The following is an 18249-nucleotide window of genomic DNA, read 5'->3' on the forward strand; positions in this document are numbered from 1 at the left end:
GAGAACAAACGGTCAAAGTATAGATAACTAGCAGGGTTGATGAGAACAAACGGTCAAAGTATAGATAACTAGCAGGGTTGATGAGTTACGGGGGACATTTAGAAAGTAATCTACCCAACTCTGCTAACTTACATACTAACAAAAAAACTAGTGCTTAATGTCCTCGGCATCATCTGAAGTAGTCTGCCGAGGTCAAACGCTGATGTTCCAGGGAAGTTCGTGTTGCATATTGGGACGGCGTTGAACTAACCTTCACGCCAAACACCTTGACGTGGAAGCTCTCTATCGGCGCAGGGCCGTTGGGTGTTTTGACGTACAGGGGGTCTCCGGCCATCCCTACGTGAACTGTGACCTGAAAGTGGTTCTTTTTCTGACACACGAAGGACTCGTCAGCTGTGGAGTAGTTGAAACCTTTATCGGTGTCCACATGGTAACCGGGGGAAGGGCTGTGGAGAGACGATAGAGCGAGCTACACTGAGTGACAAAACATTAGGAACACCTGCTCTTTCAATGACATAGACTGACCATGTGAATCCATGACATAGACTGACCAGGTGAATCCATGACATAGACTGACCAGGTGAATCCATGACAGACTGACCAGGTGAATCCATGAGATAGACTGACCAGGTGAATCCATGAGATAGACTGACCAGGTGAATCCATGACATAGACTGACCAGGTGAATCCATGACATAGACTGACCAGGTGAATCCATGACAGACTGACCAGGTAAATCCATGACATAGACTGACCAGGTGAATCCATGACATAGACTGACCCGGTGAATCCATGACATAGACTGACCAGGTGAATCCATGACAGACTGACCAGGTGAATCCAGGTGAAAGAAGATATGATCCCTTATTGATGTCACCTGTTAAATCCACTTCAATCAGTGTAGATGAAGGGGAGGAGACAGGTTAAAGATGAAGGGGAGGAGACAGGTTATAGATGAAGGGGAGGAGACAGGTTAAAGATGAAGGGGAGGAGACAGGTTAAAGATGAAGGGGAGGAGACAGGTTATAGATGAAGGGGAGGAGACAGGTTAAAGATGAAGGGGAGGAGACAGGTTAAAGATGAAGGGGAGGAGACAGGTTATAGATGAAGGGGAGGAGACAGGTTAAAGATGAAGGGGAGGAGACGTGTTAAAGAAGGAGTTTTAAGCCTTGAGACAACGGAGACATGGATGATGTTTGTGTCAGAGGGTGGAGGGGCAAGACAAATTATTAAAGAGCCTTTGAACAGGGTAGCCCTTAACTGTGGTATATTGGCAATGTACCACAAACCTATTAGATGCCTTATTGCTATTTTAAACTGGTTACCAACGTAATTAGAATAGTAAAAATACACGTTGTGTCATACTCGTGGTATACGGTCTGATATACCACAGCTTTCAGCCAATCAGCATTCAGGGCTCAAACCACCCAGTTTATAATTATGAATGACCAAGTACGATAAGAATAACATAACAGTAGGAGTCAGTTGTGTCCATTTAAGTCAATAATTTAACCAAATGGGGTTTGTTTACAACGACTCATGACTAAAACCATTTTACTGCTGGCTAAGAAATGACTAAGATATTACTGATGAGTTATGACATTGTCAGACATAGAAAGTGAAAAAATATTTGCTCCCCCTGCGCTTAACTTGAACAAAAAAATCAGTCCCTTAAAAGAATGTAGCGTTAGTTGAATAGCCTTTGCGTTTAGAGACTAAGACAGGCAGTTTAGAAGGCATGAGCCTTGGTGAAGAGTGAGGGAACGTGAAGGCAGAAGGACACTCACAGGATGTCATAGTTACTGTTGTAGAGCGGTGTCCACAGGCCAGGCTGGTAGCGATCCCAGGTGAGGAGCTGATAGGTCCCCATCCCAGAGGTGCTCTCTGTGGCCCCGTCACTGTCATAGGACGGGACGTCACCGCCTCCCCTCTCAGAGCCCCCTGCTATAGGAACAGCCACTAAATGGTTCTGGACCTCAAGGGGTTCTGTTCGTCTTCTCTTCCTACAGTCAGGCAATATAAGCCTGTGGAGGAAGAGGAGGAGGAGGAGGAGGAAGAGGAAGAGGAGGAGGAAGAGGAAAGGGTAAGAGGGAAGTGTTAAAACATTAATATCCCGTTGAAGTAAAACATATTTTGACTGTCATTCTCAAACTGATATGTGCTGTACGGTAGTTTAGTGGTTTATGTACTGTACAGTAGTTTAGTAGTTTATGTGCTGTACGGTAGTTTAGTAGTTTATGTGCTGTACGGTAGTTTAGTAGTTTATGTGCTGCACGGTAGTTTAGTAGTTTGTGCGCTGCACGGTGGTTTAGTAGTTTATGTGCTGCACGGTGGTTTAGTAGTTTATGTGCTGCATGGTGGTTTAGTAGTTTATGTGCTGTATGGTGGTTTAGTAGTTTATGTACCCATATGTACTGTACGGTGGTTTAGTAGTTTATGTGCTGCACGGTGGTTTAGTAGTTTATGTGCTGCATGGTGGTTTAGTAGTTTATGTGCTGTATGGTGGTTTAGTAGTTTATGTACCCATATGTACTGTACGGTGGTTTAGTAGTTTATGTGCTGTACGGTAGTTTAGTAGTTTATGTGCTGTATGGTGGTTTAGTAGTTTATGTGCTGTACGGTAGTTTAGTAGTTTATGTACTGTACGGTGGTTTAGTAGTTTATGTGCTGTATGGTGGTTTAGTAGTTTATGTGCTGTACGGTAGTTTATGTACTGTACGGTGGTTTAGTAGTTTATGTGCTGTATGGTAGTTTAGTAGTTTATGTGCCCATATGTACTGTACGGTAGTTTAGTAGTTTATGTACTGTACGGTAGTTTAGTAGTTTATGTGCTGTACGGTGGTTTAGTAGTTTATGTACTGTATGGTAGTTTAGTAGTTTATGTACTGTATGGTAGTTTAGTAGTTTATGTGCTGTACGGTAGTTTAGTAGTTTATGTGCCCATATGTACTGTACGGTAGTTTAGTAGTTTATGTACTGTACGGTAGTTTAGTAGTTTATGTGCTGTACGGTAGTTTAGTAGTTTATGTACCCATATGTACTGTACGGTGGTTTAGTAGTTTATGTACTGTATGGTAGTTTAGTAGTTTATGTGCTGTACGGTGGTTTAGTAGTTTATGTACTGTACGGTGGTTTAGTAGTTTATGTGCTGTATTGTAGTTTAGTAGTTTATGTGCTGTAAGGTAGTTTAGTAGTTTATGTGCTGTAAGGTAGTTTAGTAGTTTATGTACTGTACGGTAGTTTAGTAGTTTATGTGCTGTACGGTAGTTTAGTAGTAGTTCTCACCCTGTGTGTTGACCAGCTGTGGGAGGCAGGTATGAATATCCTGGTTCTGAAGGGCATCCAGGCACAGGTAGTAGGCAGGATGAGGGCAGCCCGAGGCCTGGGGCTAGGTATGGGGCTTGGCCTGGAGGTAGTTCTGGGGCCGGGGGTGCGTTGGCCCTGGGGTAGCTGTCTGCCAGGCCCTGGAGTGGAGGAGGCTGATGCTGCTGGAGAGCCTTGTGGTGGACGGGCGGTGTGGTGGCAGTGTTAGCCTGTATATAGCTCTCCCCTGGGCGCATGTAGTGGGGGTTGTGGACGGGCGGTGTGGGGGCAGTGTTAGCCTGTATATAGCTCTCCCCTGGGCTCAGGTAGTGGGGGTGGTGGAGGGGGGGGTTGTGGGGCAGTGAGCCTGGAGATGTGTCTGCCTTGGTGTAAGAGTTAGTCAGCCCCTGGTGGTATGGCAGTCCTGGGTGTGGTGGGGGTTGTGGTGCCAGCTCTTTATATCGGCACGATGAGGCTGGAGGACGTGTCACTGTCTGGAAGACTTCCTGGTAGCCGTAGCTCACGTCTAGGTTAGAAACGGGGCAAAGGCGGTCATATCATTCATTAAAATAGGAACATTTTATTATTATGATATGGTTGTGCTGTTTGTAACACTTGGCATCGAAAGAGATTCCTATCAACCGTTGTTGATAAAGTACTGCCAATAAAGGAAGAGGTTTCATTATCACAGTGGCTCACCTGGTATTTGCGGAGGTGAACACGGTTCTGAACCAGAATCTGGTGGTGACTCTGGTAACATGCTAGGAAGACAAAGACGCAGTCAGACACGGCCCTCCAAAGACACAGTCGGACACGGCCCTCCAAAGACACAGTCAGACATGGCCCTCCAAAGACACAGTCAGACACGGCCCTCCAAAGACACAGACACAGTCAGACACGGCCCTCCAAAGACAAAGTCAGACACGGCCCTCCAAAGACACAGTCACAGTCAGACACGGCCCTCCAAAGACACAGTCAGACACGGCCCTCCAAAGACACAGTCAGACACGGCCCTCCAAAGACACAGACACAGTCAGACACGGCCCTCCAAAGACACGGTCAGACACGGCCCTCCAAAGACACAGTCAGACATGGCCCTCCAAAGAGACAGTCACACACGGCCCTCCAAAGACACAGTCAGACACGGCCCTCCAAAGACACAGTCAGACACGGCCCTCCAAAGACACAGTCAGACACGGCCCTCCAAAGACACAGTCAGACACGGCCCTCCAAAGACACAGTCAGACATGGCCCTCCAAAGACACAGTCAGACATGGCTCTCCAAAGGCACAGTCAGACATGGCCCTCCAAAGACACAGTCAGACATGGCCCTCCAAAGACACAGTCAGACATGGCCCTCCAAAGACACAGTCAGACATGGCCCTCCAAAGACACAGTCAGACATGGCCCTCCAAAGACACAGTCAGACATGGCCCTCCAAAGTCACAGTCAGACACGGCCCTCCAAAGACCCAGTCAGACATGGCCCTCCAAAGACACAGTCAGACATGGCCCTCCAAAGACACAGTCAGACATGGCCCTCCAAAGACACAGTCAGACATGGCCCTCCAAAGACACAGTCAGACATGGCCCTCCAAAGTCACAGTCAGACACGGCCCTCCAAAGACACAGTCAGACATGGCCCTCCAAAGACACAGTCAGACATGGCCCTCCAAAGACACGGTTTCTAGAACTAGCCTTTCTCTCTGCTTACCTAACGTGTCATTGTCTTGACTAGCTAACAACAAAGCCTACAGCTGTAGCTGTTGGTGCCATGGTGGAGAGCTGCTCACATGCAGCAGATACAGTGTAGGGCAGGAACAAAAGCCTGCAGAACCAGTAGGTCTCCAGGAGGATGGTTGACCACCCCAGCTCTAGGATTGTGCCATTGTGTTGTAAAAACTTCTGTGTGTCGTCCATTCCATTTAACACAGCTGCTGTGTTTATGGGTGGTAGAAGGACTAAGAATATGGATGCTTACCAGGTATTAGATGGTCCTGGAAACAGATTTACCCTCAGGTACAATAAAGTAAACATGGATGCTTACAATGTTGGGTCCATGTCGTTGCTGAGGTACTGTTCCAGTATGCTGGTGTCCACCACAGCACTCTCCAGGACCCCACTCATATCCTGGCATCCTGGAAACACACTTTTCATTACATTTCACAAGTGCCTCATTCTGGTTCACAGTCTCTCTTAAAATCTTGCTCCCTCTCTCTCTCTCTCTCTCTCTCTCTCTCTCTATAAATTTCCTCCCTCTCTCTCTATAAATCTTGCTCCCTCTCTCTCTCTAAATCTTGCTCCTTCTCTCTCTCTAAATCTTGCTCCCTCTCTCTCTCTAAATCTTGCTCCCTCTCTCTCTCTAAATCTTGCTCACTCTTCCCCTCTCTTTCTCTCTAAATCTTTCTCTCTAAATCTTGCTCCCTCTCTCTCTCTAAATCTTGCTCACTCTTCCCCTCTCTTTCTCTCTAAATCTTTCTCTCTAAATCTTGCTCCCTCTCTCTCTCTAAATCTTGCTCACTCTTCCCCTCTCTTTCTCTCTAAATCTTTCTCTCTAAATCTTGCTCCCTCTCTCTCTCTAAATCTTGCTCACTCTTCCCCTCTCTTTCTCTCTAAATCTTTCTCTCTAAATCTTGCTCTCTCTCTCTCTCTAAATCTTGCTCACTCTTCCCCTCTCTTTCTCTCTAAATCTTTCTCTCTAAATCTTGCTCTCTCTCTCTCTCTAAATCTTTCTCTCTAAATCTTTCTCTCTAAATCTTGCTCTCTCTCTCTCTCTAAATCTTTCTCTCTAAATCTTTCTCTCTAAATCTTGCTCCCTCTCTCTCTCTAAATCTTGCTCACTCTTCCCCTCTCTTTCTCTCTAAATCTTTCTCTCTAAATCTTGCTCTCTCTCTCTCTCTAAATCTTGCTCACTCTTCCCCTCTCTTTCTCTCTAAATCTTTCTCTCTAAATCTTGCTCCCTCTCTCTCTCTAAATCTTGCTCACTCTTCCCCTCTCTTTCTCTCTAAATCTTTCTCTCTAAATCTTGCTCCCTCTCTCTCTCTAAATCTTGCTCACTCTTCCCCTCTCTTTCTCTCTAAATCTTTCTCTCTAAATCTTGCTCTCTCTCTCTCTCTAAATCTTGCTCACTCTTCCCCTCTCTTTCTCTCTAAATCTTTCTCTCTAAATCTTGCTCCCTCTCTCTCTCTAAATCTTGCTCACTCTTCCCCTCTCTTTCTCTCTAAATCTTTCTCTCTAAATCTTGCTCCCTCTCTCTCTCTAAATCTTGCTCACTCTTCCCCTCTCTTTCTCTCTAAATCTTTCTCTCTAAATCTTGCTCCCTCTCTCTCTCTAAATCTTGCTCACTCTTCCCCTCTCTTTCTCTCTAAATCTTTCTCTCTAAATCTTGCTCTCTCTCTCTCTCTAAATCTTGCTCACTCTTCCCCTCTCTTTCTCTCTAAATCTTTCTCTCTAAATCTTGCTCTCTCTCTCTCTCTAAATCTTTCTCTCTAAATCTTTCTCTCTAAATCTTGCTCTCTCTCTCTCTCTAAATCTTTCTCTCTAAATCTTTCTCTCTAAATCTTGCTCCCTCTCTCTCTCTAAATCTTGCTCACTCTTCCCCTCTCTTTCTCTCTAAATCTTTCTCTCTAAATCTTGCTCTCTCTCTCTCTCTAAATCTTGCTCACTCTTCCCCTCTCTTTCTCTCTAAATCTTTCTCTCTAAATCTTGCTCCCTCTCTCTCTCTAAATCTTGCTCACTCTTCCCCTCTCTTTCTCTCTAAATCTTTCTCTCTAAATCTTGCTCCCTCTCTCTCTCTAAATCTTGCTCACTCTTCCCCTCTCTTTCTCTCTAAATCTTTCTCTCTAAATCTTGCTCTCTCTCTCTCTCTAAATCTTGCTCACTCTTCCCCTCTCTTTCTCTCTAAATCTTTCTCTCTAAATCTTGCTCCCTCTCTCTCTCTAAATCTTGCTCACTCTTCCCCTCTCTTTCTCTCTAAATCTTTCTCTCTAGATCTTGCTCCCTCTCTCTCTCTAGATCTTGCTCACTCTTCCCCTCTCTTTCTCTCTAAATCTTTCTCTCTAGATCTTGCTCTCTCTCTCTCCCCTACAAAACATGAATCTGCCAAGGTTATAGGTCACCAGGTGAAACTAACCCATCGTTAATATCAGTATGTAACCATTACAGCGTATCAGAGTGTGGTCCATCACCTACAGGCTCGCTGTAGCCTGCCCTATACATGGCTCCCTGTACTGTAGGAGACAGTAGTAATCACTGTCATCAGCCAGGACACAGCTCTCAGAGGCTCCCTGTACTGTAGGAGACAGTAGTTATCACTGTTCTCAGCCAGGACACAGCTCTCATAGAGGCTCCCTGTACTGTAGGAGACAGTAGTAATCACTGTTATCAGCCAGGACACAGCTCGCAGAGGCTCCCTGTACTGTAGGAGACAGTAGTAATCACTGTTATCAGCCAGGACACAGCTCGCAGAGGCTCCCTGTACTGTAGGAGACAGTAGTAATCACTGTTATCAGCCAGGACACAGCTCTCAGAGGCTCCCTGTACCGTAGGAGACAGTAGTAATCACTGTTCTCAGCCAGGACACAGCTCTCAGAGGCTCCCTGTACTGTAGGAGACAGTAGTAATCACTATCAGCCAGGACACAGCTCTCAGAGGCTCCCTGTACCGTAGGAGACAGTAGTAATCACTGTTATCAGCCAGGACACAGCTCTCATAGAGGCTCCCTGTACTGTAGGAGACAGTAGTAATCACTATCAGCCAGGACACAGCTCTCATAGAGGCTCCCTGTACTGTAGGAGACAGTAGTGTTCACTGTTATCAGCCAGGACACAGCTCTCATAGAGGCTCCCTGTACTGTAGGAGATAGTAGTAATCACTGCTATCAGCCAGAAAAGAGGCAGGTCGCTAGAAGAAATGACTGCTCAGTGTGTGCTGTGGTTGATGTCCCAGTCCTGCTGTGTATCTGGGGCGGCAGGGTAGCCTAGTGGTTAGAGCATTGGACTAGTAACCGAAAGTTTGCAAGTTCAAACCCCCGAGCTGACAAGGTACAAATCTGTCGTTCTGCCCCTGAACAGACAGTTAATCCACTGTTCCTAGGCCGTCATTGAAAAGAAGAATTTGTTCTTAACCTAGTAAAATAAAAAATGTACTGTGTGTACACTCCCCTACGTATTACATTAAGGCAGAAGCTTAGTATCTGGTCCCATATATACACCAGTGAATTTGTCCAAATACTTATGACCCCTTCAAGTACATACCTAGCATACCAAATACATACCTAGCGTGTTAAATGCAAGGAGACATTTTACAGTCACAAACACTCACGCAACAAACAAAGACCTGACCTTAAAAAACATTTTTAAAAGTTTTCTAAGTTCTTTAAAGAATGTCCTACTAGCTTGTCCCTGAGAGTGATGTGTTTGGCCTTGATCTAATTACTGTGTGACTCTGATTGTGGGACAGGTGGCCTTGAGCTGCCCATGACGTCAGAGCTCTGCTGCACCTGTGTAGATACGGGGCTGGGAAGTGTCTCTGGTCTGCTGACTCTATGACCGTATTTCAATTGTCCAATTGTCCTCGTATGCTGTCCATTTTTTAGCCTACAAAACGTGAAATAACTGGCTCCTTTGAACTTTAACTCCAGATATGGAATGTGTGAGTAGGGAAGAGGACCAAGCTTTCGTAGAACTATCAACACAGAACCGGCAACTTTTATTTCAGCTCTTGAAACATGTGACCAACACTTTACATTTTGCGTTTATATTTGTTTTCAGTATACATGGTCAGTCACCGGCTTCATTAGGAAATGTGTTGATGATGTTGTACCCACAATAACAATCCGGACATACCCCTAACCAAAAACCCTGGATGAACGGAGATATCCGTACAATGCAGAGAGCCCGTACTGCAGCATTCAATGTCAAGCAGAACGGATCCCGATGACTCTGTGGGGCGCTGCGCGGCTAGCAGGTACGAGCTCTGCAAATCCATTAGGGACGCAAAAACACAACACAGCCTCAAACTTGAATTGATGTTCCACAACTCAGACTCACAACGCATGTGGCAAGGACCACAGACTGTCACAGACTACAAAAGGCAAATCCAGCTGTGTGGTGCCCACCGAAGCTTCCAGCTCAGTTTAACACATTCTGTTCTTGCTTCGAGGCAGACAATAGCGAGACAATCCGGGAAGACTCTCGCTGCTCTAGACAACCAGGAAGTCTCTCGCTCCTCCAGACAACCAGGGAAGTCTCTCGCTCCTCCAGACAACCAGGAAGTCTCTCGCTCCTCCAGACAACCAGGAAGTCTCTCGCTGCTCTAGACAACCAGGTGCTTTCACTCTCTGAGGCTGATGTGAGGAAAACTCTCAAAAAAAGTGTGAATACAGAGTGTGTGCTGACCAGCTAGTCTTCACTGACATCTTCAACCTGTCCCAGGCTGTAGTCCCCACCTGCTTTAAGGAGACCACCATCGTCCCAGTGCCCAAGAAAAATAAAGTGGCATGCCCAAATGTCTATCGCCCCGTCGCGCTCACCTCAGTCCTCATGAAGTGCCCGGAGAGGCTGGTCATGGCCCACATCAAGGCCAGCATGTCAGGCCCACTGGACCCACTTACATCTGGAAAGAGGAACACCTATGTGAGAATGCTGTTCATTGACTACAGTTCAGCATTCAACACTATTGTTCCCTCCAAGTTTGTTACCAAACTCAAAGCCCTGGGTCAGGACACCAATCTCTGCAACTGGATTCTGGATTTCCTGACGGGCAGACCACAGGCTGTGAGGATTGGCAACAATACCTTCTCCACACTGACTCAACACAGGGGCCCCCCCCCCAGGGGTGTGTCCTCAGTCCTCTGCTGTACTTCCTGTTCATCCACCATCCACGACTGTTTAGCTTTGCACCACACCAACTCCATCATCTAGTCTCCATGACGACACCACGGTTGTAGGCCTGATAACCTACCAAGAACAACGAGTCAGTCTATAGGGAGGAGGTAAGTGAACTGGAATTGTGGTGTCAGGACAACAACCTCTATATCAATGTCAGCAACAACAACCAAAAATGAGTTCGTTGTTGACTTCAGGAAGCAGAGGAGGGAACATGCCCCAATCCACATCAGCGGGACTGCGGTAGAGAGAGTCACAAGTTTTAAGTTCCTCGGCATCCACAGAGTACTTACCATGGACAAACAACACCACCACTCTTGTCAAGAGGGGACAACAGCATCTCTACTTCCTAATGCTAACCCGGGTCCTCTCCAAATACAACCACTGCACCATCGTGAGCATGCATCACGGCCAAGTATGGGAATTGCTCCCTCCACGACTACACACACATCGCAACTGCTGCTACCTGACTGTTACTACACTGCCCCCCCATCCCCCCTTCTCCAATACACCTGGAAATATTGATCTACAAATTGTGCCTTCCTTTATTATACTTAATAAGCAACAAAAAATATATATATTCTACTGAGACATTTATTTTCAAATTCTTATTTTATAGTATTTCTTCTTGTTGTTGCATTGTTCTAGAAGGAACCTACAAGTAAGCATTTCATTGGACGATGCATGTACGGGATATGCGTGGTATACGACTAATAAAAAACTTGACAGTGGACCGATCTAGCCAAACGACTATCTATTTCTCAATTGAAACCGCCTCACAACATGACCTGTTAACTCATCTAACTGTAGTAACTCACAACATGACCTATTAACTCATCTAACTGTAGTAACTCACAACATGACCTATTAACTCATCTAACTGTTTTACCTCACAACATGACCTATTAACTCATCTAACTGTAGTACCTCACAACATGACCTATTAACTCATCTAACTGTAGTACCTCACAACATGACCTATTAACTCATCTAACTGTAGTAACTCACAACATGACCTATTAACTCATCTAACTGTTTTACCTCACAACATGACCTATTAACTCATCTAACTGTAGTAACTCACAACATGACCTATTAACTCATCTAACTGTAGTACCTCACAACATTACCTATTAACTCATCTAACTGTAGTACCTCACAACATGACCTATTAACTCATCTAACTGTAGTACCTCACAACATTACCTATTAACTCATCTAACTGTTTTACCTCACAACATTACCTATTAACTCATCTAACTGTAGTAACTTTGGGAAGATGAATCACTGTTTGAATATATTTTTAACCTAATGGGTGATCTTTACACCTGACGGGTGACCGTTACCCCTGACGGGTGACCGTTACCCCTGACGGGTGACCGTTACCCCTGACGGGTGATCGTTACCCCTGACGGGTGATCGTTACCCCTGACGGGTGATCGTTACACCTGACGGGTGACCGTTACCCCTGACGGGTGATCATTACCCCTGACGGGTGACCGTTACCCCTGACGGGTGACCGTTACCCCTGACGGGTGATCGTTACCCCTGACGGGTGACCATTTGACTGTTCTGAAAGGTTAGAGACATCGAATCAGAGCCTCTCTCCCCCACCCCCTCTCTTTCTCTCCCTCTCCCCCACCCTCTCCCCCTCCCCCTCTCTTTCTCTCCCTCTCCACCACCCTCTCCCCACCCTCTCTCTCTCCTCCACCCCACCCCACCCTCTCTCCCTCTCCCACCCCCCTCTCTCGCCCTCCCTCTCCTCCACCCCACCCTCTCCCTCTTCTCCCCCCTCTCTCCTCCACCCCACCCTCTCTCTCTCTTCTTCTCCCTCCACCCTCTCTCTCACCCCCCTCTCTCTCCTCCCCCCCTCTCTCCTCCCCCACCCCTCTCCTCCCCAACCCCTCTCTCTTCTCTCCCACCCCTCTCTCTTCTCCCATCTCTCCTCCCCCACCCCTCTCTCTTCTCCCCGTCCCTCTCTCATATTGATAATTCTGTCCAAACCCTGAGAGCTTTAGCCACTTCATATTTCTGTGAAAAGGCCTTTGACATTAATGTTCTGGGATCAGCTAAGACACCTTAGGAACAACACTACTTCCCCTAAGGATTATGTATTGAAAAACACACACTCATAATTCCATACACACTCACTCACCCACTCACACACCAGAGGAGGCTGGTGGGAGGAGGTTTAGGAGGATGGGCTCATTGTAAAGCCTGGAATGGAATTAGTGCAACGGAGTCAAACATGTGGTTTCTATGTGTTTGATACCATTCCATTTATTCCATCCCAGCCATTACAATGAGCCCATCCTCCTAAAGTACCTCCCACCAGCTTCCTCTGACTCACACAACCCTCTCTCTCACACACACACACACACACATACACACTAGGGAATAGGGTGCTGTTTTGGGACACAACTATAGAATGTCTTACCGTCAAAGAACTGCTGCAGCGCTTCATTCTCTCCCAGAACATCAACGGGCACCGGGAGTCCTCCGGGGGGCTCCATGGTGATCAGCTGCCTGAGATACACAGCTGTTATTGGGGGTGAAACAGTAGGCAAGGCCTAGGCTTGAGCACTGTGTAGGCCCGAGCATGTTCATGAGGAGGTAAACACACAGACTGTACAAAATGGAAGAAACCCCTTCACCAATGCCAACCTATTATTTTTCAGGCTTGCACGGTAGGCTTTGAATGTAACTCCAGACTCTTAGAAAATTAGAGGCTCTGCTATTTCTGTCAGGAAAACATAATGGCCGAGCTAAAACTATTTCTGTCAGGAAAATATACTGGCCTAGGTCAAACTATTTCTGTCAGGAAAATATAGTAGCCTAACAAACTATTTCTGTCAGGAAAACCTAGTGGCCAAACTGAAAGTCAACCTGCCATGGAGTAAACTAACTGTCCGTATCCCCTGGTAACAGTTTCATAAAGCTGTTCTACACCTGACATGGAGTAAACTAACTGTCCGTATCCCCTGGTAACAGTTTCATAAAGCTGCTCTACACCTGACATGGAGTAAACTAACTGTCCGTATCCCCTGGTAACAGTTTCATAAAGCTGTTCTACACCTGACATGGAGTAAACTAACTGTCCGTATCCCCTGGTAACAGTTTCATAAAGCTGTTCTTCACCTAACATGGAGTAAACTAACTGTCCGTATCCCCTGGTAACAGTTTCATAAAGCTGTTCTACACCTGACATGGAGTAAACTAACTGTCCGTATCCCCTGGTAACAGTTTCATAAAGCTGCTCTACACCTGACATGGAGTAAACTAACTGTCCGTATCCCCTGGTAACAGTTTCATAAAGCTGTTCTTCACCTGACATGGAGTAAACTAACTGTCCGTATCCCCTGGTAACAGTTTCATAAAGCTGTTCTTCACCTGACATGGAGTAAACTAACTGTCCGTATCCCCTGGTAACAGTTTCATAAAGCTGTTCTACACCTGACATGGAGTAAACTAACTGTCCGTATCCCCTGGTAACAGTTTCATAAAGCTGCTCTTCACCTGACATGGAGTAAACTAACTGTCCGTATCCCCTGGTAACAGTTTCATAAAGCTGCTCTACACCTGACATGGAGTAAACTAACTGTCCGTATCCCCTGGTAACAGTTTCATAAAGCTGTTCTTCACCTAACATGGAGTAAACTAACTGTCCGTATCCCCTGGTAACAGTTTCATAAAGCTGTTCTACACCTGACATGGAGTAAACTAACTGTCCGTATCCCCTGGTAACAGTTTCATAAAGCTGTTCTTCACCTGACATGGAGTAAACTAACTGTCCGTATCCCCTGGTAACAGTTTCATAAAGCTGCTCTACACCTGACATGGAGTAAACTAACTGTCCGTATCCCCTGGTAACAGTTTCATAAAGCTGTTCTACACCTGACATGGAGTAAACTAACTGTCCGTATCCCCTGGTAACAGTTTCATAAAGCTGTTCTTCACCTAACATGGAGTAAACTAACTGTCCGTATCCCCTGGTAACAGTTTCATAAAGCTGCTCTACACCTGACATGGAGTAAACTAACTGTCCGTATCCCCTGGTAACAGTTTCATAAAGCTGTTCTTCACCTGACATGGAGTAAACTAACTGTCCGTATCCCCTGGTAACAGTTTCATAAAGCTGTTCTTCACCTGACATGGAGTAAACTAACTGTCCGTATCCCCTGGTAACAGTTTCATAAAGCTGTTCTTCACCTGACATGGAGTAAACTAACTGTCCGTATCCCCTGGTAACAGTTTCATAAAGCTGTTCTACACCTGACATGGAGTAAACTAACTGTCCGTATCCCCTGGTAACAGTTTCATAAAGCTGTTCTACACCTGACATGGAGTAAACTAACTGTCCGTATCCCCTGGTAACAGTTTCATAAAGCTGCTCTACACCTGACATGGAGTAAACTAACTGTCCGTATCCCCTGGTAACAGTTTCATAAAGCTGTTCTTCACCTGACATGGAGTAAACTAACTGTCCGTATCCCCTGGTAACAGTTTCATAAAGCTGTTCTACAACTGACATGGAGTAAACTAACTGTCCGTATCCCCTGGTAACAGTTTCATAAAGCTGTTCTACACCTGACATGGAGTAAACTAACTGTCCGTATCCCCTGGTAACAGTTTCATAAAGCTGTTCTTCACCTGACATGGAGTAAACTAACTGTCCGTATCCCCTGGTAACAGTTTCATAAAGCTGCTCTACACCTGACATGGAGTAAACTAACTGTCCGTATCCCCTGGTAACAGTTTCATAAAGCTGTTCTACACCTGACATGGAGTAAACTAACTGTCCGTATCCCCTGGTAACAGTTTCATAAAGCTGTTCTACACCTGACATGGAGTAAACTAACTGTCCGTATCCCCTGGTAACAGTTTCATAAAGCTGCTCTACACCTGACACGGAGTAAACTAACTGTCCGTATCCCCTGGTAACAGTTTCATGAAGCTGTTCTACACCTGACACGGAGTAAACTAACTGTCCGTATCCCCTGGTAACAGTTTCATAAAGCTGCTCTACACCTGACATGGAGTAAACTAACTGTCCGTATCCCCTGGTAACAGTTTCATAAAGCTGTTCTACACCTAACATGGAGTAAACTAACTGTCCGTATCCCCTGGTAACAGTTCCATAAAGCTGCTCTTCACCTGACATGGAGTAAACTAACTGTCCGTATCCCCTGGTAACAGTTTCATAAAGCTGTTCTTCACCTGACATGGAGTAAACTAACTGTCCGTATCCCCTGGTAACAGTTTCATAAAGCTGTTCTTCACCTGACATGGAGTAAACTAACTGTCTGTATCCCCTGGTAACAGTTTCATAAAGCTGTTCTACACCTGACATGGAGTAAACTAACTGTCCGTATCCCCTGGTAACAGTTTCATAAAGCTGTTCTTCACCTGACATGGAGTAAACTAACTGTCCGTATCCCCTGGTAACAGTTTCATAAAGCTGTTCTTCACCTGACATGGAGTAAACTAACTGTCCGTATCCCCTGGTAACAGTTTCATAAAGCTGTTCTACACCTGACATGGAGTAAACTAACTGTCCGTATCCCCTGGTAACAGTTTCATAAAGCTGTTCTACACCTGACATGGAGTAAACTAACTGTCCGTATCCCCTGGTAACAGTTTCATAAAGCTGTTCTTCACCTGACATGGAGTAAACTAACTGTCCGTATCCCCTGGTAACAGTTTCATAAAGCTGTTCTTCACCTGACATGGAGTAAACTAACTGTCCGTATCCCCTGGTAACAGTTTCATAAAGCTGTTCTACACCTGACATGGAGTAAACTAACTGTCCGTATCCCCTGGTAACAGTTTCATAAAGCTGTTCTACACCTGACATGGAGTAAACTAACTGTCCGTATCCCCTGGTAACAGTTTCATAAAGCTGTTCTTCACCTGACATGGAGTAAACTAACTGTCCGTATCCCCTGGTAACAGTTTCATAAAGCTGTTCTTCACCTGACATGGAGTAAACTAACTGTCCGTATCCCCTGGTAACAGTTTCATAAAGCTGTTCTACACCTGACATGGAGTAAACTAACTGTCCGTATCCCCTGGTAACAGTTTCATAAAGCTGTTCTACACCTGACATGGAGTAAACTAACTGTCCGTATCCCCTGGTAACAGTTTCATAAAGCTGTTCTACACCTGACATGGAGTAAACTAACTGTCCGTATCCCCTGGTAACAGTTTCATAAAGCTGCTCTACACCTGACATGGAGTAAACTAACTGTCCGTATCCCCTGGTAACAGTTTCATAAAGCTGTTCTTCACCTGACATGGAGTAAACTAACTGTCCGTATCCCCTGGTAACAGTTTCATAAAGCTGTTCTACACCTGACATGGAGTAAACTAACTGTCCGTATCCCCTGGTAACAGTTTCATAAAGCTGTTCTACACCTGACATGGAGTAAACTAACTGTCCGTATCCCCTGGTAACAGTTTCATAAAGCTGTTCTACACCTGACATGGAGTAAACTAACTGTCCGTATCCCCTGGTAACAGTTTCATAAAGCTGTTCTACACCTGACATGGAGTAAACTAACTGTCCGTATCCCCTGGTAACAGTTTCATAAAGCTGTTCTTCACCTGACATGGAGTAAACTAACTGTCCGTATCCCCTGGTAACAGTTTCATAAAGCTGTTCTTCACCTGACATGGAGTAAACTAACTGTCCGTATCCCCTGGTAACAGTTTCATAAAGCTGTTCTACACCTGACATGGAGTAAACTAACTGTCCGTATCCCCTGGTAACAGTTTCATAAAGCTGTTCTTCACCTGACATGGAGTAAACTAACTGTCCGTATCCCCTGGTAACAGTTTCATAAAGCTGTTCTACACCTGACATGGAGTAAACTAACTGTCCGTATCCCCTGGTAACAGTTTCATAAAGCTGTTCTACACCTGACATGGAGTAAACTAACTGTCCGTATCCCCTGGTAACAGTTTCATAAAGCTGCTCTACACCTGACACGGAGTAAACTAACTGTCCGTATCCCCTGGTAACAGTTTCATGAAGCTGTTCTACACCTGACACGGAGTAAACTAACTGTCCGTATCCCCTGGTAACAGTTTCATAAAGCTGTTCTACACCTGACACGGAGTAAACTAACTGTCCGTATCCCCTGGTAACAGTTTCATAAAGCTGTTCTTCACCTGACATGGAGTAAACTAACTGTCCGTATCCCCTGGTAACAGTTTCATAAAGCTGCTCTACACCTGACATGGAGTAAACTAACTGTCCGTATCCCCTGGTAACAGTTTCATAAAGCTGTTCTACACCTAACATGGAGTAAACTAACTGTCCGTATCCCCTGGTAACAGTTTCATAAAGCTGCTCTTCACCTGACATGGAGTAAACTAACTGTCCGTATCCCCTGGTAACAGTTTCATAAAGCTGTTCTTCACCTGACATGGAGTAAACTAACTGTCCGTATCCCCTGGTAACAGTTTCATAAAGCTGTTCTTCACCTGACATGGAGTAAACTAACTGTCTGTATCCCCTGGTAACAGTTTCATAAAGCTGTTCTACACCTGACATGGAGTAAACTAACTGTCCGTATCCCCTGGTAACAGTTTCATAAAGCTGTTCTTCACCTGACATGGAGTAAACTAACTGTCCGTATCCCCTGGTAACAGTTTCATAAAGCTGTTCTTCACCTGACATGGAGTAAACTAACTGTCCGTATCCCCTGGTAACAGTTTCATAAAGCTGTTCTACACCTGACATGGAGTAAACTAACTGTCCGTATCCCCTGGTAACAGTTTCATAAAGCTGTTCTACACCTGACATGGAGTAAACTAACTGTCCGTATCCCCTGGTAACAGTTTCATAAAGCTGTTCTTCACCTGACATGGAGTAAACTAACTGTCCGTATCCCCTGGTAACAGTTTCATAAAGCTGTTCTTCACCTGACATGGAGTAAACTAACTGTCCGTATCCCCTGGTAACAGTTTCATAAAGCTGTTCTACACCTGACATGGAGTAAACTAACTGTCCGTATCCCCTGGTAACAGTTTCATAAAGCTGTTCTACACCTGACATG

At 45.4% G+C, this 18249-nt stretch overlaps 1 protein-coding gene across 1 annotated transcript; it reads right to left on the reverse strand.

Annotated features, from left to right (window-relative positions):
* Window positions 1-250: 250 nt before the first annotated feature.
* Window positions 251-12702, reverse strand: LOC139394511 (myelin regulatory factor-like; the record flags this gene model as incomplete). The annotated part of the gene is made up of 6 exons (XM_071142586.1): window positions 12627-12702; window positions 5350-5440; window positions 4003-4064; window positions 3286-3829; window positions 1788-2024; window positions 251-446 (listed from the first exon to the last, which is right to left on the reverse strand). Coding segments are annotated over exons 1-6 (1206 nt in total), but the record flags the coding sequence as incomplete, so codon positions are not given.
* Between the last annotated feature and the right edge of the window lie 5547 nt (window positions 12703-18249).

The sequence above is a fragment of the Oncorhynchus clarkii genome, unplaced genomic scaffold (assembly GCF_045791955.1).
Source record: "Oncorhynchus clarkii lewisi isolate Uvic-CL-2024 unplaced genomic scaffold, UVic_Ocla_1.0 unplaced_contig_800_pilon_pilon, whole genome shotgun sequence".
In the NCBI taxonomy this organism is placed as follows: Eukaryota; Metazoa; Chordata; class Actinopteri; order Salmoniformes; family Salmonidae; genus Oncorhynchus; species Oncorhynchus clarkii.